Source organism: Gopherus flavomarginatus, chromosome 5 (assembly GCF_025201925.1).
Source record: "Gopherus flavomarginatus isolate rGopFla2 chromosome 5, rGopFla2.mat.asm, whole genome shotgun sequence".
In the NCBI taxonomy this organism is placed as follows: domain Eukaryota; kingdom Metazoa; phylum Chordata; order Testudines; family Testudinidae; genus Gopherus; species Gopherus flavomarginatus.
In genome coordinates this window covers 21,047,999-21,072,498 of record NC_066621.1, presented here as the reverse complement: position 1 = coordinate 21,072,498, position 24,500 = coordinate 21,047,999, and the positions used below count along the sequence as shown (strand labels likewise).

General features: G+C 48.6%; 1 protein-coding gene across 1 annotated transcript; it reads right to left on the bottom strand.

Annotated features, from left to right (window-relative positions):
• Positions 1-6,736: 6,736 nt before the first annotated feature.
• On the bottom strand, positions 6,737-22,535 carry LOC127051461 (omega-hydroxyceramide transacylase-like). Its single transcript, XM_050953791.1, has 6 exons — positions 22,334-22,535; positions 15,692-15,924; positions 12,670-12,735; positions 10,609-10,818; positions 8,145-8,205; positions 6,737-6,993 (listed from the first exon to the last, which is right to left on the bottom strand). The coding sequence occupies exons 1-6, from the start codon at positions 22,533-22,535 to the stop codon at positions 6,737-6,739; spliced, it is 1,029 nt and encodes a 342-aa protein (XP_050809748.1).
• Positions 22,536-24,500: the final 1,965 nt, after the last annotated feature.

Sequence of the window (24,500 nt, the reverse complement as noted above, 5' to 3'; positions counted from 1 at the left end):
GAAGCTAGATTCCAGGCTGGACAAAGCTCTGATGAGGATATCACACAGAATCATCAGGCATAGGCTGAGGGAAGGCATTACAGTGAAGATGGGCTAGTTATCCAAGTGGTCTAAGTTCTGTGAAGTGACATTGGGCAGGGCCGCCCAGAGTGGGGGGCAAGTGGGGCAATTTGCCCCAGGCCCCGGGTCTTACGGGGCCCCCACAACAAGAATATAGTATTCTATAGTATTACAACTTTTTTTTTATGGAAGGGGCCCCTGAAATTGTTTTGCCCCAGGCACCCTGAATCCTCTGGGCGGCCCTAATGTTGGGGTAGCTCACTGAAGGAAGCTAAAGTTTGTCTTCTCCCCACTTAGTATGTCTCTACAGAGTTGCTGAGCCCCAAACTTTTCAAACCTTAAAATTAGCCTCCTAAGTAGCCTGATTTTTCTCAGGGTTGGAGCACTCTCAAAAGTCAGTGAGAGCTGCAGGCCCTCAATATCTTGGAAAATGGGGCCACTTTTCCTTTAGAACCTCCTTCTAGGCACGCAGGTTTGTACATTGTAGCTGAAGTCCTTTGACGGTTCCATGGCCAATGACTCTCCTGCAGGGCTGACTCTTCTCCCCATGAAACTCCATGGGGGAGATTGTCAAAGGCACCAATGGTCGTAAGGCACCTAACTCACCCTGACTCAGCGCCGGTGCAACCATTTAGGCGGACTAGGTGGTTGCCTAGGGCGCCAAGATTTGGGGGCGCCAAAAAGCAGCACCCCTCAATTTTTTTTTAAGTGGTTGAGCGGCCCGCTGCTGCTGGGATGGAGAGGGAGTCTGAGCTGCCGGCAGCAGCGACAGCAGGCAGCCCAGGGTGTCCCCTGGGTCAGTGCGCCGCCACGGCAGCCAGCAGCCCAGGGGGTCCCCTAGGTCAGCGCGCCGTTGCGGCAGCTGGCAGCCCAGGGTGTCCCCTGGCCCAGGGGATCCCCTGGTCTGCCGGCTGCCGCCGCGGCGCACTGACCCAGGGGCCCTGGGTCAGTGAGCCGCCGCGGCAGCCTGCAGCCCAGGGTGTCCCCTGGGTCAGCGCATCGCCGCCAGCAGCCGGCAGCCCAGGGTGTCCCCTGGGTAAGAGCACTGCCGCCGGCAGCCCAGGGGTTCCCCTGTGTCAGCGCATCGCCGCCAGCAGCCGGCAGCCCAGGGGTTCCCCTGGCTCAGCGCATCGCCGCCAGCAGCCGACAGCCCAGAGGTTCCCCTGGGTCAGCGCGCCGCCGCCTGCAGCCCTGAGGTTCCACTGTGCAGTCGCTGCTTCACTTCTCCCGCCTCCCAGGCTTGCGGCGCCAATCAGCTGTTTGGCGCCATAAGCCTGGGAGGAGAATTAGAGCAGGACAGCATGCTTGGGGAAGATGCAGAGCAAAGTGAGCTGGGGTGGGCAGGTACCGCAGGGCTCCTCAGGCCAAGGGGTGGGGAGCTGCCACGGGGGTGGGAGGCTGCTGCAGGGCTGGGGGGGCGCAAGGTGGAAATTTTGCCTAGGGCGCAAAACTTCCTTGCACCGACCCTGCCCTGACTTTCAGTGAAAGCTAGGTGTTTATCTCCTACTGAAATCTGGGGCCGGCTCTATGCACCAGCAAAACAAGCAGGTGCTTGGGGCGGCACATTTCCAGGGGGCGGCATTTTGGCTATCTTTTTTTTTTTTTAAACTCACTTCCTCCCCTCACAACCCTCCAGAAGCGGAGCCACAGAGCACCTGGGGATCCAGCATGGGAGCTGAGAACCCATGGGACCCTGGGAGCTGTAGTTCCTTGCCTAGCTCCCTGCCTATAGAGCCAGCCCTGAAGTAAGGAAAGAACTACATTTCCCACCAATCCCCTGGTCGCTATCAACAGGAAAGGGAGGAGTAGGGAGTGAGCCATGCTACAAGTCAAAAGGGGTAGCACTGTGAATGGGGAACAAGTGTGCCCAAGGAGTAGAAGGTTTTGCCCCAGATATCCCCTTCAGAAGACTTCCCCAGACTGCATTAGGGATACTGGTGTGACCTCACCTTGCAGCCCACAAAGAAGGAATTGGGTGGACTAAATGGACAGTGCACCTCTCTATCTGAAGCCTAGCAAGGGAGGTATGTGGATCCCACTAGAATTTAAAATGAAAAGTAAGGGAGGGGAGGCTCTGCTAGGGGACTTCGGCAGCTTTAGATACAGTACCCAGGCACATACGAGGATTTCCACTTCTGAGCTATGGAAGCAGAAATTGACTTTTCCTTTCCAGATTTAGCTAATATTCAGAAAGGGAATCTGGCACCTGCCTTCCAGATTTGAACACCCTCAAAATTCAGGAGTGCTCAAGCTCAATTTGGGCAGCTGTTACTTCATTTCTCCCAAATCAAATCTACTCATCCACTGTAACTTGCTGTAGAAAAAGTAGGATAAGAAATGAAGAAGCAAGAAATGCTTCCCAGTGGTTTTTAGGACTGGAATTGCTATTTTATAATAACAGAAGAGAAGAACTGGAAGGGACCTTGAAAGGTTATTGAGTCCAGCCCCCTCCCTTCACTAGCAGGACTAAGTACTGACTTTTGCCCCAGATCCCTAAGTGGTCCCCTCAAGGATTGAACTCACAGCCCTGGGCTTAGCAGGCCAATGCTCAAACCACTGAGTTAACCCTCCCAGCTAGTGGCTGGCTGGGTGGCTGGCTGGCTGGCTGGCTGGCTGTTTGTTTGTTTGTTTGTTGACAGTGATACTGCATTGGCAAATTCCCCATAGAAACAAAGAGTAGAACAAAAGAATAATAAAGGCATCTCAGCTTTTCCTCATTTATGTAGGATAGTCTTATAATATGCATCCAGTTATTCTCCAATCACACAAGCTGAAAATTGTTCCACTTTACTGCAGTTCTGTAACCATATGGGAACCAATCCTGTCTGTGTTCTGTGCACATCCAAAATTCCTGCTGAATGACCTGCCCTGGGAGCGAGTTACTAGTGACCCAGGGCCCCGGCGGAAGGAGGATGCAGGTTGTGGGGGAGAGCCCAGGGCTGGGGCAACAGGGGAGTGTGGGTGGGAGGAGGGCACTGGTGGGGGGGAAAGGAGGGAGCCCAGTGCTGGGGCAGCAGGGGAGTGCTGGGGGGAGCAGAGGGCTGGGGTGGGGGGCAGCCAAAATTTTCTTTGCTTAGGGCAGCAAAAAACCTAGAGCCGGCCCTGCTGAAATCAATGGGAGTTAGGCACTTAAGCCCAGGTTTTCAAAGGTATTTAGGTGCTGTACCTTTGACTATCTTCTCCTAATGCCCCTCCCTCCTCGGGAGATCCCAATTCTCCATCAAGGTTGTAAAGCAACAGAACCTCTTACCTCTCTGACGCCACTCCGTTTGACAAACCAGCAGCAGTGTTTCTGACCAAACGCCTGGTCCTTTTGAACTGTTGTGCCATCCAGCACATCTCATCCAACAAGCCCCAGAGCTGTTCTATCCTTTAAAAAGAAAGACATGGACTGCGGTCACTGTGCTGTGAATGCAGAGCCAGGCCTCTCGAGGAGACTGGGGATATGAGGAAAATGAATGACCGTTCCCTTGAGCCATTCCAGTGGGTTATCCAAATTGAAATAGTTCAAGTTTTGTCCAAATTATTTTAGTTTTCTGGTGTGTTGCTTTTGGATGAAAAAAAATTAAACTTTTCCTCAGCAAGCAGACACTTTTCATTTAATTGAAAACCCAGTTTTCCATTAAAGAACAACTTCAATAGAAAATTTTTGACCAGCCCTAAGAATGAGGAGTAGAACCCTAAGTCTCCCAACTCCCACTCCCTGGCAGTAGGCCAAATGGTCTCGCCAAAGAATCACAGCTGAAAAGCCACCAGAAACTCTCATTCACACAAACTCATAAGACCATAAGAACGGCCTGTCATAGTATAATTCCCAAATCTGGACCTTAGCGTCAAAAATATGGGTAATAGCATGAATTCCCCTAAGCTTAATTACCAGCTTAGATCTGATAGGCTGCCACCAATCAGGACTTAAGCAGAGCGCCTGATAGACTCTGGTGTTCCCCAAACCCTTCCCTGGGGACCCCCAAGACCCAGATTCCTTGAGTCTCACTACAAAGGGAAATAAACCATTCCCTTCCCCCTCTTTACCTCCTCCCAGATCTTTCCTGCCCTGGGTACCCTAGGAGATCACCGTAATTCAAATCCTTGAATCATCACTCCCCCCTCCCTTCTTCCCCGGAGAGAGATACACAGATAAACGCCGAGAGCAGGTTTTTCTTCCCTCTTCTCCCAGAGGCAATACAGCTTCAAGTTCCGTGAATCTAACACAAAAAGGAAAGTTACCTTTCCTTCCCTGCTCTCTTTCCCTTCCCCCCACCAATTCCCTGATGAGTGCAGACTCCCTTCCTTCGAGCCTTAACTAGGAGAAAAAAATCAGACAGGTCTTAAAGCAAAGCTTTTAATAAAAAAAGAAAAAAAAAAGTAAAAGGTTTATCTCTGCAATTTAGATGGTAAACAGTTACAGGGTCTTTTAGCTTACAGAAAATGGATAAACAGTCTTATCCAGAGAAAATACAATTTAAACTATTTCCAGCAGACTACACATTTGCAAATACAGAAAAACAATGGAAAAGCCTATATTGTCTTTCTACCGTTGTACTTACAAATTGGAAACAGAAGATTAGAGAGCCCGGAGATTCGTGTGGTCCCTCTCAGAGCCCAGAGAGAGAACAGACCAAGAACAAAGGACTCACACCCAAACTTCCCTCCACCCAGATTTGAAAAAGTCTTGTTTCCTGATTGGTCCTCTGGTCGGGTGTTGTTTGTTAACCCTTTCCAGGTGAAAGAGACATTAACCCTTAGCTATCTGTTTATGACACGGCCACACTGGGTCAGACCAAAGGTCCATCCAGCCAGTATCCTGCCTCTGACACTGGCCAATGCCAGATGCCCCAGAGGGAATGAACAGAACAGGCAATCAAGTGATCCATCCCCTGTCGCCCGTTCCCAGCTTTTGGCAAACAAGAGTCTAAGGACACCATTCTGCCCATCCTGGCTAATACCCATTGATGGACCTATCCCCCAATGAACTTATCTAGTTCTTTTTTTGAACCCTGTTATAGTCTTGGCCTTCACAACATCCTCTGGCAAAGAATTCCGCAGACTGACTGACTGTGTTGTGTGAAGAAATACTTCCTTTTGTTTATTAATTTCATTTGGTGATCCCTAGTTCTTGTGTTATGAGAAGGAATAAATAACACGTCCTTATCTACTTTCTCCACACAGTGATGATTTTATAAACCTCTATCATATCCCCCCCAGTCTTCTCTTTTCCAAGCTGAAAAGTCCCAGTCTTATTATTCTCTCCTCATACGGAAGCCGTTCCATACCCCTAGTAATTTTTGTTGCCCTTTTCTGAACCTTTTCCAATTCCAATATATCATTTTTAAGATGGGTTGACCACATCTGCATGCAGTATTCAAGATGTGGGTGTGCCGTGGATTTATATAGAGGCAATATGATGTTTTCTGTCTTCTTAACTATCTCTTTCTTAATGATTCCCAACATTCTGTTCGCTTTTTTGACTGTCGCTACACATTGAGCAGATGTTTTCAGAGAACTATCGACAATGACTTGAAGATCTTTTTCTTCAGTGGTAACAGCTAATTTAGACCCCATCATTTGACTCACCTCTTTCTAAGAGAAAACATCATCTTTGTAGGAAGCTTATATGACATAAGACACTGTGATATTATCTCAGCCACCAAGTTCAGCCATCCAGATGCCTTCTGCCTCTCCCAGGCAACTGGAGTAACAGCCAAATGCCAATAACAGATAAACAAACACAAGGCTTTAAAAAATGACTCATAATTTATGGAGCAAATTCAGCTAAAGGAAACCCCAAAATGAATAGTTTTCTGACAATTGTGCTGAGTCTAAACACCCTGGATCCTAGTTCTTGTGAAACCAGCCAGCTCTGCAACAGGCTAAACTTTGAGGGAACATCTTACTTTCTGAGATAGGAGAGGAAACTATTGATAAGTGTAGACCCAGGTTGCGTTTTATGATTTTGCTTTGTATTGTAACCATTTGTTTCCAGCATTTTCTCTCGTTTCTAGTACCATAGTAAAACCTACTTTTATTTTGTTACACGAGCTCACAAGTGCTGTGTGTTATGCAGGAAGGGTGGTTTAAGGTGAAATGGGACACAATGCACCTCTGGAGGCAAAGGATCTGGGATTTCTGTGAGCATCTAGCGTCAGGGGCTGGACATCACGGGGGAACAAGTCAAAGGCTCTCAGGGACTGGGGTGCACCTATTGTTCACCTGCAAGCTGAAGTTAGGGCTGGCATAGCCCGAGGCTGAAACACTGGTGGTGGTAGGTAACTGACACCCACCCACCACAAGAAGACCCCTTCTCCGTGGAGACAGAGGGTAGCAAGGTGACTGTCTGTCCGAGGTGCCCCAAGAACTGTCCTGGTAAGTGCTTCAGGATTTGGTTCAGTAATGATATTTCTTAGGCATCTGTCCATCAAAAGAAGGGCTTAGCTGCTTTATTTCAAGCACAGCAAAGCAGATATAAAAGACCTAGTAAAGCCATAAAAATCCCACTGGACTGCCGGGCTCAAAGGCCTTCACCTCACTGAATGAGGCCTGGAATCCCTTCCCATCCCTCCCATACAATACAAAGCAAAACCTGGTAGGCCACATCCCTTCTGTTACCACAGCACAACCCCACAGATCCCAGGGGAAGCATTACTCAGCTAGTGTGAAACTAACAAGAGGAAAGAAATCAGACTCCTCTACCTTTGTGCTGGTGCGGGGACAGCTGTGGCTGTATTTTCTGGTCTGTTCCATTGAGTGTCCCGTTCACAGCAGGAGCCTGCTTTGGGGGCAGGTCTCTCAGAGCTGGCCTGTTGGATTCCAGCCGCCCTGTGTTTGGGTTCCGGTATGAGGACTCCTCATTGGCTCGAGACAAGTCATTTTTACTGAGCAAACTGGCAAACCGGAAGGTCAGCAAGTTGGCAGGATAATTTATACCAAAGGCATCTATGAGACATGACAACAAAGGGTAAAATTGTTCATAAATAGTCAGGTAAAACTAAGTGATGTTTGATTGCAGGGGATAATGTGCAAGAACCTGGTGACACTTCATGAGACAGGAAACATTAGGACACCTAATTCCCATCAACTTTCATGGCTTGTTGACTTTCACTAGAAGCCTGCCGTGCCTTTGTTAACGTTCCCCTCATAGGCTAAATGTGCCTGGCCAGCAGGTTTGTCTGAGCTTCTGACCCATATCTCCTGGGGCTTTAGCAAAACCAAGGTTAGTATTGATTCTTATTTCATGAGGCAGTGAGTTCCATAGGCTCCTGTGGAAGTCCTATTGCCTGTGGATACAAGCCTCCCTTTGTTGCTGGACAGTTCCCCCTGTTTTAGAGGAACATAGCTGTCATGGAAGGCCATGGTCACAGAGAGTACAACAGAGAGATGTCTCCAGCCATATCAGATTGACCTTATAGGTCTTATAGGACAAAGGGTTTGGGGGTATGGAGGATTTGGATGTTCTCTTTTTCGATCTGTGTACGGTCCCTAGGGCAACTGTAACTTCTGGTTCTTCTTTTGAAGTTTTCAATTAATAAAGATGAGCAGAGAGAGATGTCTCCAGTAGCCTAGTAAAAAGCAAGTCATTTACATTGTTTCCTTTATTGCTCTGTAGTGGAGGTGCAGGGGATTTGAAACCATGTGTTTTATCATTTCTCCTGCATATCAGTCTTAGAATCATAGAATATCAGGATTGGAAGGGACCTCAGGAGATCACCTAGTCCAACCCCCTGCTCAAAACAAGACCAATCCCCAACTAAATCATCCCAGCCAGGGCTTTGTCAACTCTGACCTTAAAAACCTCTAAGGAAGGAGATTCCACCACTTCCTTAGGTAACCCATTCCAGTGCTTCACCACCCTCCTAGTGAAAAAGTTTTTCCTAATATCCAACCTAAACCTCCCCCACTGCAACTTGAGACCATTACTCCTTGTTCTGTCATCTGCCACCACTGAGAACAGTCTAGATCCATCCTCTTTGGAACCCCCTTTCAGGTAGTTGAAAGCAGCTATCAAATCCCTCCTCATTCTCTGTATGGAAAGCAATGCCATACAGAGAATGCCTCCTGTCTCTTTACAGGCTCAGAGTACCACTTACTGTTCCTGTGTAAGAAAAGGACAGCATCCTGATACCCTCGGAAAAAAAACTCATTCAGGACCTGTGGAGGAAAGCACCTGGCATCAGAATGAATTCCAGCTGCAGGAACTGTTCTTCGAGGAGCAGAAGCCATGTCTTCTCTAATGCTGTTTGATATGCCATGGGGGCTTGATCCTCAGTTGGCCTCACTGCTTAAAGGGTCCCTGGCCGAAAGGGGCCATAGACCCGGCAAATAATACTTCTGCAACTCAAGCTGGTCACTGAGGGGTGCATGGCCTGGAGGAAAACCCCCTCTGATTACTTGCCCTCCCCACTTCCCTGGCTCCTGGGATAGAGCAGCTAATTGGAGTGTAATTTCTGGTTCCTGTCCTGCTGCAGGAAACAGGCAGAGCTACCTGCAACTCCCCCAAAGCCCTTTGCACTGAAGGGGAGGAGAGAGCAGAAAAAACCCACCAACTCAGGGCAGCTACCCTCCCCGTTCTCCTTCACTGAGCAACAGGGGCAGCACCTCTTTTCCTCCCTACTCCCCCCCATGCCACAGCACCTGGCCTGGGAAAGCACCGGGGGGAGGGGAGGAGAAGAACCTCTGGGATCACTCCCAATCCAGCGTAGAAGGAAGGGAGGAGGGGACCCCTGTGCAGGTCTCGTAAGGGGGGTGAAGTACCCTAGGGGCAACAGGAGGAGGTGAGGCAGGGGCAGGGGGGCAAATGAATGTGAGGGCAGAATTGATGGGAAGCAAGAGAACCTGCAGCTGTGATATTACCAAGAGTTATGCCTGTCTACCCCAGAAGAGGATCGGCACATGGCGTCTGGAACTGGAGGTGCACATTAATCCCAGGACTGCGTGGCACAATCCTGGTTGAGTGGCACAGCAACAGAGGTGTGCTGGGCCAGAGCTGCAGCTGGTGTAAACTGGCACTGACCAGTGGGGTTGATTACGTTAGCTGAGATTCTGGCCCCTCGCCTGCAGCGTAGGGATGTAGGGGTCGCCAGACTGGAGCAGACCCCGATATCCATCTCTGACAGAGGCCAGTCCCAGAAGCTTCAGAGGAAGGTGTAAGAACCCCATAATAGCAGATGTGGGATGGTCTCCCACCACCACCACCCACCTTTGAAGTTTTCAGCCTAATCCCTAATAGAGATCGATTTAAGCATGGAATGGTGGGTCCGGAGCTCACTAACTGTGATAGAAGTAGCGCCAGTGGGTAGGGTTACCAGCGCAAAGGCTATTTCATCTGGGACAGCGACCTCAAAAAAGGGACGATCCTGGGACAACCTGGAGAGGTGGGAACCGTATCTGAGGGTAAAGGCAATGGTTACACTTGCAGTTGTAGAGCACTGGGAGTTAAGACCGCAGCGGGAAAAACGCTCTCAGCTGGAAGCGCACTGGCGTGGCCACATTAGCAGCTCTTGCACGCCACAGAGAGCAGTGCATTGTGGTAGCTATCCCAGCCTGCAAGTGGCTGCAACGTGCTTTTCAAATGCGGGGGGTGGGGTGGAGTGTGACAGGGATTGTGTTGTGTGGAGGGCCGGCTTTAGGCCAATTCCACCAATTCCCCCGAATCGGGCCCCACAGCCAGTACGAATCTCTTCCCTGGCTAAAGGCACCTTTTTAATTTTTACTCACCTGGCAGCGCTCTGGATTTTTGGCGGCACTTCGGCGGTGGGTCCTTCGCTTGCTCTGGGTCTTTGGTGGCAGGTCCTTCAGTGCCACCAAACACACCTGGATTGAGTGAAGGACCCACCGCTGAAGTGCTGCCCAAGACTCGGAGCACCGCCAGGTGAGTACAAGCCCCATGTGGTTTTTTACATTATTTTTTTTTAATAGTCATCCCTGCTGAGGCCCTGTCGAAACTGTTCGAATTGGGCCCCGCACTTCCTAAAGCCGGCCCTGGTTGTGTGTATGTGGAGGGAGAGAGAGTGGGTTCGGGGAGGTGGGGGGGCTGAGAGTGTGTTAGCATGCTGTCTTGTAAATTCAGACAGCAGCAGACTTCCCTCCCTCCCTCCCCGGCTGCCTCTGTCTCACTCAAAGCAAGCAGCGTTCCTCAGTAATGGTTCCTTTGTCCCGGAGCAGATAAGCAGCTGGCTGACAGAAACAGAGCTTTGAAAGGGCATATCTGCATTCCTACAGCATTCCTACAGCGAGTTCAAAACAATGATAAGAGTAGCCACTTGATTTAAGACGATTATGGGACGTTTCTGGAGGCTAATCAGAGCGCAGTAGTGCAACACTTCATTCACACTGGTGCCGCAGCACTCCAGGGGAGGCACAGCAAATGTTATTCCACTCACCGACGTGGAGTTCCAGCAGCGCTGTAGCCAGGGAGTCAGAGCGCTCTACATGCCTTGCCAGTGTGAACGGGGAGTGAGCTAGGGCGCCTGGGGCTCCTTTATTGCACTGTAATTCGCAAGTGTAGCCAAGACCATTAAGAAGCACTGGGGCACATTGGTATGGACCACTTACCAGGTAGCTAGGTGGAAAAAGAGCATAGCTAATCCTGCACAGGTTTTCCACTGAGATCTGAATGCTGCTGTTAAAGATCTGAAAAGAGTAGAAGATAGCCGGGCAGTCCCGGGGACAGATGTCCAGCTCGCCTGTGAACGGGGACACCGTGATCACGGCCTCCAGGTCAGAACATGGCTGCAGGTTAGTGAAACCTCCATCGACGTAGCGCTGGGGAGAGGAGTGGAAACAACAGGGGAGTTTGTTTGGAGAAGATCATAGTTTAAAATAGGTAGGAGCATCACAGCAATCAGGACAAGTGATTGTGTAAACAATGCAGGCCTGGTTTGTTACATCTGGTGTCTGAATAGGGAACCTGCAACCTATGTAAATTAGTAGCATGTATAATAATCCCTAATCTAATCTAGTGCTTTTCATCAGTAGATCTTAAAGTGCTTTTCAAAGGAGATCATCATCATCACCCCCATTTTATAGTTGGGGAAACTGAGTCAGGGAGAGGTGATGTGACTTGCTGGAGGTCACCCCGCAGGCCAGTACCAGGAATAGATCTCAGGTCTCCTGAATCCCACTTCTCTCTGATCTCAAAGGGCCAAAGATCAATTTGTGGCTAAGGCACAGGAACAGGAGTTAGGAAATGTGGGAGCTATTCTTGCCTCTGCCACAGATTTGCTATGTGACCTTGGACAAGTCACTTATCCCGTCGGTACCACAGTGTGGGACAATGAAATCTGCCTATACCCAAGGGATATTGTGAGATTGAATGCATTGCTTGCTTGTAAAAGAGCTTTGTAATCCTTGTAGGGGAAGTGCTAGCAAAGTGCACCACACACCTATTTTTTGAACATTCTGGGAATCCTTAAGACACTGGGGTGCCTTCAGGGATGGCCACTTTGCTGCACTGTTTTCTTTGCTGCGTTACATGGATAATTGTAGGGTGCATTGTGCCAATGAGGGAGGAAAGGTCTGTAGTAGGGGGTCAGGATTCCTGGGAGGAGCTAGCCCCACCATACTCCTACTCCTATTTGGAACTTTGCCTATTTCCCCAACCTGTCTTGCTTCTGCACACCTCCTCCCACTTCCAGGTTCTCCCCACATAGCTATGGGCCAAGAGCTGAGAGGAGCAGCTTGAGAGAGACTTATTGGCCGGAGACCAGGGCCTGCCTGCATGGGAGGTGTAGCCAGTGGGACATGAGGATGGATGGGAAAGTTAAACCAAACCCCACCCCAGTTAAAAAACACAGGTTACTATAGAGCAGCCATTATAGTAGCAAGTGGCCTGTTGCAATGAGCGTGATGACACAATCCACAGTGATTATTAAAGGCTTGTTGTCAAGATTATATAAAGGCAACAGGGCAGCTCATGAAGGCTTTAGCCCACGTGGGAGGGACTATCCCAGCTACTCCACAGGAATATCCAGCTACTCATGAGCCTGTTTGTCAAGCTTGTAAATACTAGATCCATGGCAGAGCACTATGAGATCTCTGAATTTAAGGAGCTACTTTAAGGCAACAGCCTGCGTCTTGTGCTTTTTTGTAGCAGAACTCGTGCTGGCTTTGGCAATTTCTGTATGGAACAATCACTTCCAACCCCCTAGTGAACTCTTTACAGACTGCACTGAGCTGAATTCAACTCGCAGGTTACATTTGGGCTTTTATCCTCTCCATTCGGGGCTCAAGAGACCCTGAAATTTACAGCTGATATCAAAACGGTGCAAAGCCACTGGACTGAAACAGAGCAAACTAAAAGTCAATGAAACAGTAATAATCAAGTGAACCCCCAGCAGCAAGATTTCCGGAGCTACAGGTCACACCCACCGCAGGGAATTCATGGATGAAATTCAGTGAGTTGGGTTATGCTGGAGGTCTGACTTGATGGCCCTTTAGATCTATGGAATGGATAGACCCTTAGCTAGTGTAAACTGGCAGAAGTCTGTGGAGCAACTCCTATTTACGCCAGCTGAGGATTTGGCCTTATGAATCTATGTCTGAGAGCAGAGTCTGGCAACAGATTGGTGAGATCAGAAATCGTATCCCCTGGAATATTTGCTAAAGAGCACTTACCACACCTCGGAAGGAGGGAGGGATGAATCCGCAATAGATAGGAACGAAGCAGCTGCAGATCAGTGCCTGTGAGGAGAAGAGACTCACAAAAGGGTCACAGAAAAGCATGCTTCACCCCAAACTTCCCCAAGTTGACAAGTGATTGGATTTATTGCCCAGAGATTCAGGCTTCTTTACGGAAATAAACTGAGGCTGAGGTGCTGTGATCTGGATCCAAACTAGAGCTGGCCAAAACTTGGAATTTTCATTCTGGGAGAAATTCTAACATGTCAAAAATTTTCTTTCATCCCAACACAAAAGCCAGCATTCCAAATTTTCCATGAAACCAAATTTCCAAAACTTTCGTTTCAGAAATAGCAAAATGATCCTATTGAAACAAAATGTCCCAGGGAGTTCAAAGTGCTTCATTTCAATACTGAACTATCATCGAACCAGGGTGGAAATGATAACGTCTAAAGGAAGCACTTTGGCAAATTGTGCTAAATCCGTCCGTTCCCACGAAAAATTTCAATGTGGCCAAATCGGCATTTTCCAACAGAAAAATGTTTATCAGACAATTTTGACCAGCTCTAATCCAGACTTTTAAATGTGAGGTGGATCTTAGGGCCTAGTCAGTGATGCATCAATCTGTATTTAAATCAGGACAGGCATTGCTAAGAACAGCATTAAATGCAACCTATTGGGGATGAGCACGGGAAAGGGACTAGCATATAGGCTGCCTTCTGTCCCCTTGTTGGAATACAGCAGCAGAGGTGGCCTGCTGAATTCTCCAAGCCCAAAGCCAAAAAGTCTGATTGAGGGAGAAGGGCCAGCTGGAACCAAGGCTGGCTGAGGGTCTGCAGCTGCCCTGAATGAGAGCCCAGCTCCAGGAGAGCAGCTGGGGGAAACTACTGCCTTGAGAAGGGCTGGAGTAGCTGGCTGGGAGGCAGCCCAGCTCCAAGGGAAGGGGCTGAGGATTTATGTCCTAAGGAGAGACGGGGCAACTCCACAGAGCACAACCCAGCAGCCAGAAAGATTTGCAGAAGCTCCTCAGAAGCTGGATGGGAAGAAGCCCCTCAAGATAACCGAACTACGGAGCAGGAGCAATGGAATCTTCATTCTGGCGAGGGGTGCGGGGAGAAGGTAGGAACAGCCCAGGAAGGTGGCAAGGGATTGGAAAGAGCGATCCTGATCTGCCTTACACAGGATTCCTGGGCCGGCGCCCAGAGAGTAGAGGGCAGGCAGGGGCTCCCCTACCTCTTCCCCAACAGAGGAGATGGTATGAACTTAGGATTGAGAGAGGCAGCCTGGCAATTGTGGAAGGGGAATGAGGCCTCAACATAAAGGCCCCTAGATATAGGGACTTGGCTTGTTTAGACTGAATGGGAGACAAGGTTTGGACAGTGCCGTGGCTGGGAGGCAGAGGTCGCAGCCTGCAATAAGGTTATGTAAGCAGAGTCAGGATGAGCTCTGCCCTGACATCTGGTGGTGAATTATGCGGAGTGTGGAAAGGAATTTTAGGTATTTGCATTGGCACACCCACCCCACCTAGCATAGCCCACGACAGCCTGGGATGGTTATTTTGACAGCTCTGGGATCCCCAATTTCTTTGTTATTGGGGCAGGAGGAATAAAGTGTTGTCACCCTGATGATGTGAATGAGAAACTATGAGACTGCTTTATGACAGAGATGTCTCAATATCAATTAAGTAGCACTTGCTAGACAAGGGACATGGGTGCCAAAATCCAATGAAATGAGGAGAGGTTGGGAACTGGTATGTGTACCTGATGGTATGGGTCCGTTTTGAGGGCCTGGAACACCAATTGCACATCCTCCTCTCTCTATTGTTGAAGAGTAGAGCTAATTTTGATTCCATCTAGAGGCTACTGAGCTGAATTCATGTTGGGCCAATGGTGCACCAGCACCAGGGCTCCCCTACTAAGAGCTGAAATCACTAAAAGAGCTAAGCTTACTGAGCTGAGATCACTGAGTGCTGTGTTAACTAGTGGGGGAGCCTGAAAATCTATCGCTAAGAGGCTGGCAGAGCGGAGCAGTTTGCAGCATGTTGGAGCAGCCCGTGGAACAATGAGCGGAGTGGAGCGCTTTGCGGGGACGGCTGGAGTGGCTCACGGGTCGGCTGGAGGAGCGGCACAGCTGGTGTAGTGGAGCTGGTCATGGTGAAGGCTGCAGCAGAACTCCACGGAGAGGCAGAGCAGTTGGCCCTGGCCCACGTAAGGTGCCCCTTAACACCCTGTGCGTGCCCCCCCACACCCATTTCCACCCAGGCTGGGGGGTAAAACTCTGCAGATAAACTTTTGAACTCGGGGGTGGCACTGACCAGAGACTTTCGGGTGTTGGACTTTGGGGTGATTGGACTTAAGACGCTAAGGGGGAAAGGACATTGCCAAACGTACTTGGAGGTGGGTTTTTGCTTCTGGTTTGTGTTATAATCCTGTTTGTGGTGTTTCTCCAATGTGATGCCGCATTGTTTCCCTCCTTTATTGAAAGGATTTTGCTGTACTCAGACTCCGTGCTTGCGAGTGGGGAAGTATTGCCTCCTAGAGGCGCTTGGGGGGGGGTGATATGTAATTGTCCCAGGTCATTGGGTGGGGGCTCGAGCCGGTTTTGCATTGTGTTATTGAAACGGAACGCCTGGATACTGAACCCGGCCCTTGTTGCTGCCAACTCAGAGGGGCAGAAGGGTTACGGTTAGAAAGCTTGACAACAAGAGGCGCTAGGAACACTTAGCATGAGGGGTCACTCCTGCAGTTGGCACACACTGAACAGGCTGTTTCCAGGAGCAGGTACCAATGAGAGCTACTTTCTGGCCACATCTGGTGCTCGTAACTTAATATGTTGCTTCTGAACCTAGGACCAGGGTGGAATCTCTGGACCGGGACAGAGGTTGAATTTTCTCCTTCCTCCTCCTGTTCATGTTCATTGAGCTAAGCTCCATGGACTTCACCTCTCCCTCATGAACTCAGCTTGTGGTTTTTTCTCATTTAATTGCATTTCAGGCGCAGCAGAGAGGAAACCCCATTACCTGAATCAGATCTTCCTTTGAACTGAACTCAGAAACCATGACATTCTGTCCGTCCATCACCCGGGTGAGGGAAATGTGCAGCCTCCCCGAAGCCACCTGGTGAGAGTTCTCTGGCAACATCTTGTACAATCTCTTCTGTATGGTGCAGAGCATGTTGCATCCAGGAGACAGAGGGCCGAGAATCGTTTTCCTGGCATCTCTCACCGCTTCATGGAAAGATTCTTTTAGGTCCTCTGAGAGAAGGAGGGAAAACAGCGGTCATTTATCACCAGCTTGACGGCCCAATAGTCCTAAGATTGTCCAACATGATACCCCTGTGTTTTCAGTCTCGTGTCATTTTGGTGAGCTGTAATCCTTTGGATGGAAATTTCCCACATTCACTCTCTGCCCTAAGTGGAATATTTTCAGAAAGTTTGATCCACAACAGAGCAGCAATTTTGAGAAAGAAGTTAGTGATAAACAGGCAGTTTGGTCAACATTCATTATTTGTTGGTGTCCTTTTGAGCAGTGGTAGCCTCTTAGGGTACGTCTACACTTCTCGCTCATGGGGGGTTGAGGGGGAGATTCCCAGGAGTTCCAGCCTGAGGAGACATAGCCACAGTAGTTCTCATCAAGCTCCATGAGAGCTAGTGTGCGTATGTCTCCTCCAACTGGGACTCCGTGACGGTCTTGTGGCACCCAGGACTGAAAATTGCCATGTTATCCTCTGCCTCCACCGAGAAGGAGTCATTTCTGTGCCTGCCTGGGAGTCATCTCACAGACACCACCAGCCTGTCAGCTCCTCAAGCGCTCTCCTCTGAGCTACGCCAGCCGAACTTCGCCTTGTGGGTTAGCAATAGGCGTACCCTCATCCCCGAGTCCCTTTGACATGTTCCCCTGTGATATGCAGCCCCTGATGCTGGCTGCTTATAGAAATCCCAGATCCGCCACCCCTAGAGGTCCAGTTTTACATTAAACCACCTTTCCTGTACAACACACAGCACTTGTGAGCACGTACCATTATTTTGGTATAAGTGTATTTAAGAAAAGGTAAAGATTTAACTAGACAAGAGAGAAAGTGCTGGAAACAAATAGTTACAATACAAAACAATATCATTAAATTCAGACCTGGGTCTACGCTTATCAATAGTTCCCTCTCCTGTATAATAAAATAGGCTTTTCCCTCCTAGAGTTTAGATTGTTGGAGAGCTGGCTGGTTTCACAAGCAGTGGGATTTAAATGTTCATGAAAATACTCCCTCTCCACAAGGGGTTTCCTCAGTGGATGGACTCAGAGCACTTCTCCCTCCTCTGTGTTATCCTGAAACAGTCTTTTGCTTCTATTCACAGACAGGGCAAACACCTGTTTTATAAGGTTCCTTTTTTACCTTCCAGTGGTTTTGATTGTTTGCAGCTCCCTCTGATGGCTTTCCATTGAAAGTCTTGTTATTGCCAAGGCGAAGCAATTGAGCTTCGTATTGCATCATGGGCTAAACAGGGTGGGGAGGCAACTCTTTCCTGCCAAAATGGGCCATCACCAAGATTGTCCCCTGGTGACTAATTTTTACTCCCAGTCCCTAAACATACATTCACTATCAATACATTATTGCTTAAATATTACCCATATGGACATCTTGCAAAGATTATGACAAGTGACAAGCTTTCTGTGGATTCCTTACATGTTACCCTTTATGGAAAAATATCTTGTAAGATGTGTGCTTGGTGTAGTGAGTTTGTCAGGTCTGAGGTGAGAGTTGTCTGTGCAGAACAGGGGACCCTTTGCTTAAGAGCCTCTGTGTCACAGAATCACACGCACACAGAGCTCAAAGTGTAGACATACCCTTAGCAGCTTCGAGAAGGAAGGTGAAATTTGGCAGGGGGAAAACCCTGAGGTCGCAGAAGTGCCTTTTTGCTCTCCCAGAGAAAATCCATCCAAATAGCAGCTGCAAGGTGCTGTGGCTTCCTGTGAGGAACAGGCAGAATGGATCTGCCTCCTCCTCCCACAATACCCTTTGGCTAGAGGCAGGACACTGAGGTAGACACCAGGAGAAAGTAAGTTCTAGGTTTGCCTCTTGCACTGACTGGCCTTTGATGAACTGGATTTCACATCCCTTCTTAGGGAGCACAGTCTCACATCTGTACCCGAGTCTCAGTCTGAAGACTGAGGGCCAGAGAAGTTGCACAGGGCCATTTCTGGCACAGCTGGGACTGGAACAGTTCAGGAAAATCTAGATGAACCATGTTGTTTCAGCAGGAGGCTCAGATGGTCCCGAGTTTAGCAGAGGAGCTGAGCGTATGTGGGAAACTGCCGGAGTGCTGCCACCGATCAGTTTGGGTCAGATCATCCTGTCTTCTGGTAAAATCCTGACTCGGGTGGCTCAGGAAGTAGAAATCACTGTGAGAGGATCCTCCTGTGATTCCCTCATGACCTCTCATCACAGGGAGGGGTGGGCTCTGCACTATTCATCAGCCCAGCCCTGTGAGGATAGGTAAATATTATCATCCTCCACCTCACTTGGGAGGAAACAAGTTGCCGTTAATAATTACATCAGCCCTGCAAGGCTGATAGGGACTGGATCGTCCTCATTTGATAGCTGGGGAAACTGAGGCACAAAGCCGGGACATGACTTGCCCGAGAGAGTCAATGTCAGAGCTCAGGAATTCCTGGTTCCCAGTACTGGGCTAAGAGCACTGTCTCTTTTCAGCAGCATGAAGAGAGAGAGGGGAGAGGGCTGTGGAAGAATGGCTGATGGCCTTTCAGCTCCAGCATGTGGCTGCTTACAGCTTAATTGTACTTGGTCCTGATGTAGGCAGGCTCCCACTGAAGCTGTGAATAAGAGCAATGCCTCAGGATCAGCATTGTGGCTCCTGTAGATTAGAAACTGCCAGACCAGGTCAGACCTGGGGTCCATCTAGATCAAGATTCTGTCTCCTGCTTCACAGGAAGGTGCAAGAAACTCTTTGAGTGTAAGCAAAGGGATAACCTGCCACCAGGGGAAGTTTCTTCCTGACATCTGTTAGTTAGAGGTTGGCTCACACGCTGAAGCAGGATGCTTTGGATTAGGACCTGTCTATCTGGCCACACAGAAGTGAGATCATTGGTAATTAAACAAACCCTTGGACCCCCATTCAAGCTCTAGATGATTTCATGTATGGCTGGAAGCACATTCAGCTGTGATCCTGCAGAGATTTCTGCACGGGCTAAAGTTTGCACATGCATCAGTTCCACCGGCATCCAGGAGGCTCCTCACATGTGTAAAGTTGAGCCATGCAGGGCTAGGGCCTAATCTGGGAAGAACAAAGCTCGCTTGGGGCCCTGTTCTGGCTGTCCCAGTGCAGCAACCCCTGAGATTGCTCTAGAAAGACAGGCAGACAGACCGATTAGACAGAGCAAAAATATCTTAGTGTCCTGAAGGCACCAGAGCAACCCAGGAATTAAGAGCAGTTATAAATGTTTGAGCAGATATTCCGAGCATGTGACATAACAACTAATGCTTTGCGGGGTCAAGTGAGGTGGTAATGGAGCTGAATTTCAAATCAAAGTTGCTTGAAAACCAAATGACAAACGTTTGTGATTTTTGCCATAATAAACCAGAGCAGCAAGGACCTTCCTTTGGTCTGCAGCCTGACTACACAAGCGGGCTCCAAACTGATCTCTGAGCGCCAGAGCTACTGGCTGTGATTGCCCAAAAGCGGGACAACCTGGGAGCTGGAGGATGCTACTGGACGCTATCATTACAGCTGCCTCTCCTATAGATTTCCTAGAGGTATCTTTCTTCTTGCAAGCACAGGAATATGCCAGTCAGAAGCCACTGTCTTACAAGCAGCAGCTAAGATATTGGTACGTAGATGGATATGCATTTTTTTTTCTGCCTTAAAAAATTCTTTAAAAACAGCAAGGTTTGGGGTGTGTCCACATGGAGTAGAACTGTGCACGGCATGGGTGGGATTTCTAAAGTGCGTATTAACTGGTCTGTGTATACCTTGCTGGTTTGAACCGGAAGTTCCCTAGTGCACTTTAATATAGTGCCTTTAATTTTCTACAATAAAACCAGCACCTGGAGATAGAGGGGCCGCTCCTCTTGGTCCCACTGATGCCAATGAGACGTTTGCTGTTTCTTAAACAGAGGCAAGCTCAAGCCCTTACGTTACAAGATCACAGGGATTTGGGGTACATCTACACTGTAATTCAGGCTGGCCCGAATCAGCTGACTCAGGCTCATGGGGCTTCAGGCTCGGGCTGGAGCCCAGGCTCTGAAACCCCATGAGGGGAATGTCATCCCTGCAGTTTTTGGCTCTGCAGCCTAAGCCCTGTGAGCCTGAATGGGCTGACACAGGGTTTGAGACTCGTGCTGGGGGATTTTTATTGCAGTCTGTACGTACCCTTGTGGCTGGAAAAGGCACTGTATTGCTCAGAAAGGAAGATGCATCCTCTTCTCCTGAGCGGGGAAGCATTTAGGGCTGAACGTTCAAAAGGATTTAGGTGTTCTCCACCTCGGGAAGGTGGGGTATTGAGCTGAACAGGGATTTGCCACCTTGCAAGTGGCTGTGCTAACCATTGGGCTATTCTCTCTAGCCTGCATAATTCTTTGAGAGCAGGAGTAAGAGCACAAGAATGAGACTGTGCCAACAACCAGGCTTTGAAGTCACTCACCCAGGCGGTGGGTGATCCAGGATCCAGTCCCCCTGTTTCAGGGAGCCATTCATTTCTCCACAGTGCAACCACTTCAATGGGAGCGACTGAGGGGCCCCCTCTGTTAGACTGTCCCAGAGCCCACTGGTTAGAGCACTCACATGAGAAGTGGCAGATCCCTGTTCAAATCCTTTCTGAACCAAAGGTCTCCCATCGCCCAGGTGAGGACCCTAACCACGGGGCTAAAAGCGATGATGAAGGCGCTCCTGCTCCCAAGCTCGCCTATGGGAGGGCCCACTCTGGTAGGCAGCCTCTGAGTGTCTGCTGGATTCGGCCCCTCAGACAACTTAGGCAGCTGAACGATTATCTTCCCCAGTTGATGAATCGCTCTGGAGCTTAGGAAGGAGATAGGCATCCGGACACCACCGGGGGGCAGCAGGGCATGTGCACAGAGGCAGAAACATAGGCACTGAGGGATCTTTTACTGCAAAAGCTTACTGTTTCAGCGGGAGCTTTGTACATCACAGTTCTCCCAACGCTGGGACTTAGACAGTTAAAACAGGGCCAGAGGCACCTGGCTCCTTTAGAGTACTCCACCCCTACTGACTAGTCCAAAGAAACCTGACCGCTGAATAGGATGGTACCAGGTCAGAGGCTCCCCTGGTATCAGTTGGCGTAGCTCCATTCAGTGGAAGGACATTGATTTCTATCAGCTGAAGATTTGACTCACTGAGCATGTGCAATGATCTAGATGGAGACACAGGTCGAGATCCACAGCTGATGTAAATCAGGATCACTTTACTGATTTCAATGCAGCTGCACTGATTTACACCCGTTAAAGATCAGGGCCACTGGCTGAACAGGTGAAACAATATATTAATATATGTTGGTCTAGACCGATGGCATGGAATTGCATTTCCTGGCAGGCCAGATAAGGGAATGTCCAGATCTAGACAGGCCAAAGTGCTCTTCACATGTGTGCTCTCTAGGGAGTCTGCCAGCAGCCAGGGGTCGCAACCTTTCATGAGCGATGTGCTGGATTGTATTTAATAATCTCAAAATAAAAAACTGGGCATTCATAGGTAATATTCCAATGAAATCTTATAAACAAGTGATTATATAAATAGACTATAATGCTATTAAAACATCATGCTGTCAATATTAATTTACTCTTAAAGCTATGAAATGAAAATAAGTTTAAAACGCACAAGAAATGCAGGCATGTCTAATTTCCTTGATTGCCTGAGATTCTGACAACTCCTTGGCATCATCTTTTTTTTCTGGAAAAGGACTAGGCAGAAAGCAATCAAGCTAGCTACGGAAAGCATGTCAATTACGGATCGCTCTGTGTCTGAATGGGACTTAGACAGTTAAAACAGGGCCAGAGGCACTGAATGTCTGATTAAAAGCGTACTGCTGTAAGTCTAAATGTATCAATGCAGGCTAGCGCCAAGGTGTTTAAATGGAAAGGGAAAGGTTTTCAATTAAGTACATGGCAGGATGGTAAACAGAGGGAAAATAAACTGAGCTGCATCTGCCCACTCCCCATCAATCCTGCCGCTAGCCTGCCATCTGCCCAGCCCCCTCATCAGTTGTGGGGCCCCCAGCCTCACCTCTGCTCTCTTTGGGGTTCTTCGGCCCCCTCTCTGAGGCCAGGCAATGGATAAGCTTGGATCCTGAGGGGAGGGACAAGAGCTCTGCTTCTTCCCAGAAGGCTGGCGGTGGGCCAAACAGTAGACCTATGGGGGCAGGATCTGGCCCATGAGCTCCCAGTGAAGAACAATGGTTTAGATCCTCAGCTGATGGAAAGCAATGTACCACTACTGACTTAAACGCAGCTAGTCCGATTTACGCCAGCTCAGGATCTGGCCCTGTAGGTCCCCTGATGCTGTACGATTACGTTATTAGTTATTGTATTATTATACAAATCATTCCTTTCTGATCCTTTCATGGCATTAAAATCCATTTTTTCAGTATTATTATTGTTAATATAAACATTATATTGTTAATATAAAGCAAAGCATTGCTTACCCAGGCTAGATTCACACACCACTGCTGCAGCTATAAGTGACCCAGCTGATGCTCCATAAACTTTGGATGCAGATTTTAGTATCTCAGGTGCCAATTCCAAGAGCGACTGGACTACCCCTATCTGGTAAAGTGCAAGAAAACCGCTGCCTGAAAAAGAAAGAGAGAAGGGGGTGCTGGTGCCATTTTGGTCTTCTTCAGCCATCCCAGCTGCTCAGCCTGCAGAGCCGGGGTTTTGTCAGTGGGCAGGTGCCCTGTCACTTCGATGTTCAGTTTTGCTGTTACTAGCTAAACTCTGAGCCCGCTCTCTTTCTGCCCTCCTCTGACACGTTCACTGCTTCTTTCGCAGTTCACACGAACGCGTAAGATGCTCTTTTTGCCCTTTTGTGCCAGATCCCTGAGATGTTTTCAGATTCGATGCCTGCTTTAATTACCTCTCTGGCTAAAAATAAAACTCTCCCCCCATCAAAGCAGCTCTAGCTAGATTAGACCCTAACTAGCTATCACGCTCCCGGCTTAAGTGAGGAGCTCCTTTTAAGACAATAACTCACAAATCTTCCCACAGCCCGCACACTTTTAGAGCGCGTGAAGCCTCCTGCATCTCATGGCTCTAGCTTGGCTTTTTCCGAGCATCCCTTGCAACATTTCCTCTTTTTTGTTTTTTTCCCGCTCTTCCTCGAGGGTGTTTTTCTAAATTGGATTCTCCCTCAATCCTGTCTTAGGAACAGCTCAGTGCTGAATGAGTAGAGCTTTGCTTGAGGAGCTCAGAGCTGGTGGGTGTTACACAAGGGATTACACAGAGGGCTGGGCTATGTTATATTTGAAAACTTGCTCAATTAACCCTATACTGCACTGTCTGTATCCACTGAGAAAATGGACCTTGAGCCTGTTACTTAGTTCTTATAAAGACACCACCTCCAAAGACTCCCATTTCCTTTGAATGCTCCATCCAGCTGTGCGCTTGACATGTCACTTCAACAGGATTCTGTCAGGTTTAAATCTCAGAACTTCCATTCCCCGTCCTGCTATCAGCTCAATAGTTTATTAAAGCTGAAAGGACCGTTAAAGTCTAATGGCCTTATCACTGGTTCTGTTGGTACTTTTTAATACCGGTGATTGCACTGCAGACAATGAAAATTATTTAGTCAGATTCAGAGTCTATTTCCAACCCCCAGTCTGACTGCCACTGAAGTTAGTGGCCCAAATCATGGAGACTGGCCTTTCTACAGCCAGAACAGCTTTAGAGGCTTATGACGCTGGTGCTGCCAGGTGATGGGCCACTTCCCCAAGTGCAACTTGGAGCAGCCTCAGACCTGCTCTAACTCACACCAGCTGCCAGGGGCCCTCCAGGGAGCCACCAAGGCAGCCCACTGTCATAAACAGATAGCTAAGGGTTAATGTCTCTTTCACCTGAAGCACCTGACCAGAGGACCAATCAGGAAACCGGATTTTTTCAACTTTGGGTGGAGGGACTTGAGTGTCTGAGTCTTTTGTTTTTGTTTTCCGTCTGCCTGCTTTCTCTGAGCTTTGGAGAAGTAGTTCTACTTTCTAGTCTTCTGTTTCTAAGTGTAAGGACAAAGAGATCAGCTAGTAAGTTCTATGGTTTTCTTTTCTTTGGTATTTGCATAAATATAAGTGCTGGAGTGCTTTGATTTGTATTCTTTTTAAATAAGGCTGTTTATTCAATATTCTTTTAAGCAATTGACCCTGTGTTGTATCATCTAATACAGAGAAAACATTTGTATGTATTTTTCTTTCTTTTTATATAAAGCCTTCTTTTAAGACCTGTTGGAGTTTTTCTTTACTTCAGGGAAATTGAGTCTGTACTCACCAGGGAATTGGTGGGAGGAAGAAGTCAAGGGGAGATCTGTGTGTTGGATTGCTAGCCTGACTTTGCATTCCCTCTGGGGGAATAGGAAAGTACTTTTTGCTTCCAGGACTGGAAACAGAGAGGGGGAGTCACTCTGTGTAGTTTCACAGAGCTTATGTCTGTGTATCTCTCCAGGAGCATCTGGAGGGGGGAAGGGAAAAAGGATTATTTCCCTTTGTTGTGAGACTCAAGGGATTTGGGTCTTGGGGTCCCCAGGGAAGGTTTTTCAGAGGGACCAGAGTGCCCCAAAACACTCTAATTTTTTGGGTGGTGGCAGCAGGTACCAGGTCCAAGCAGGTA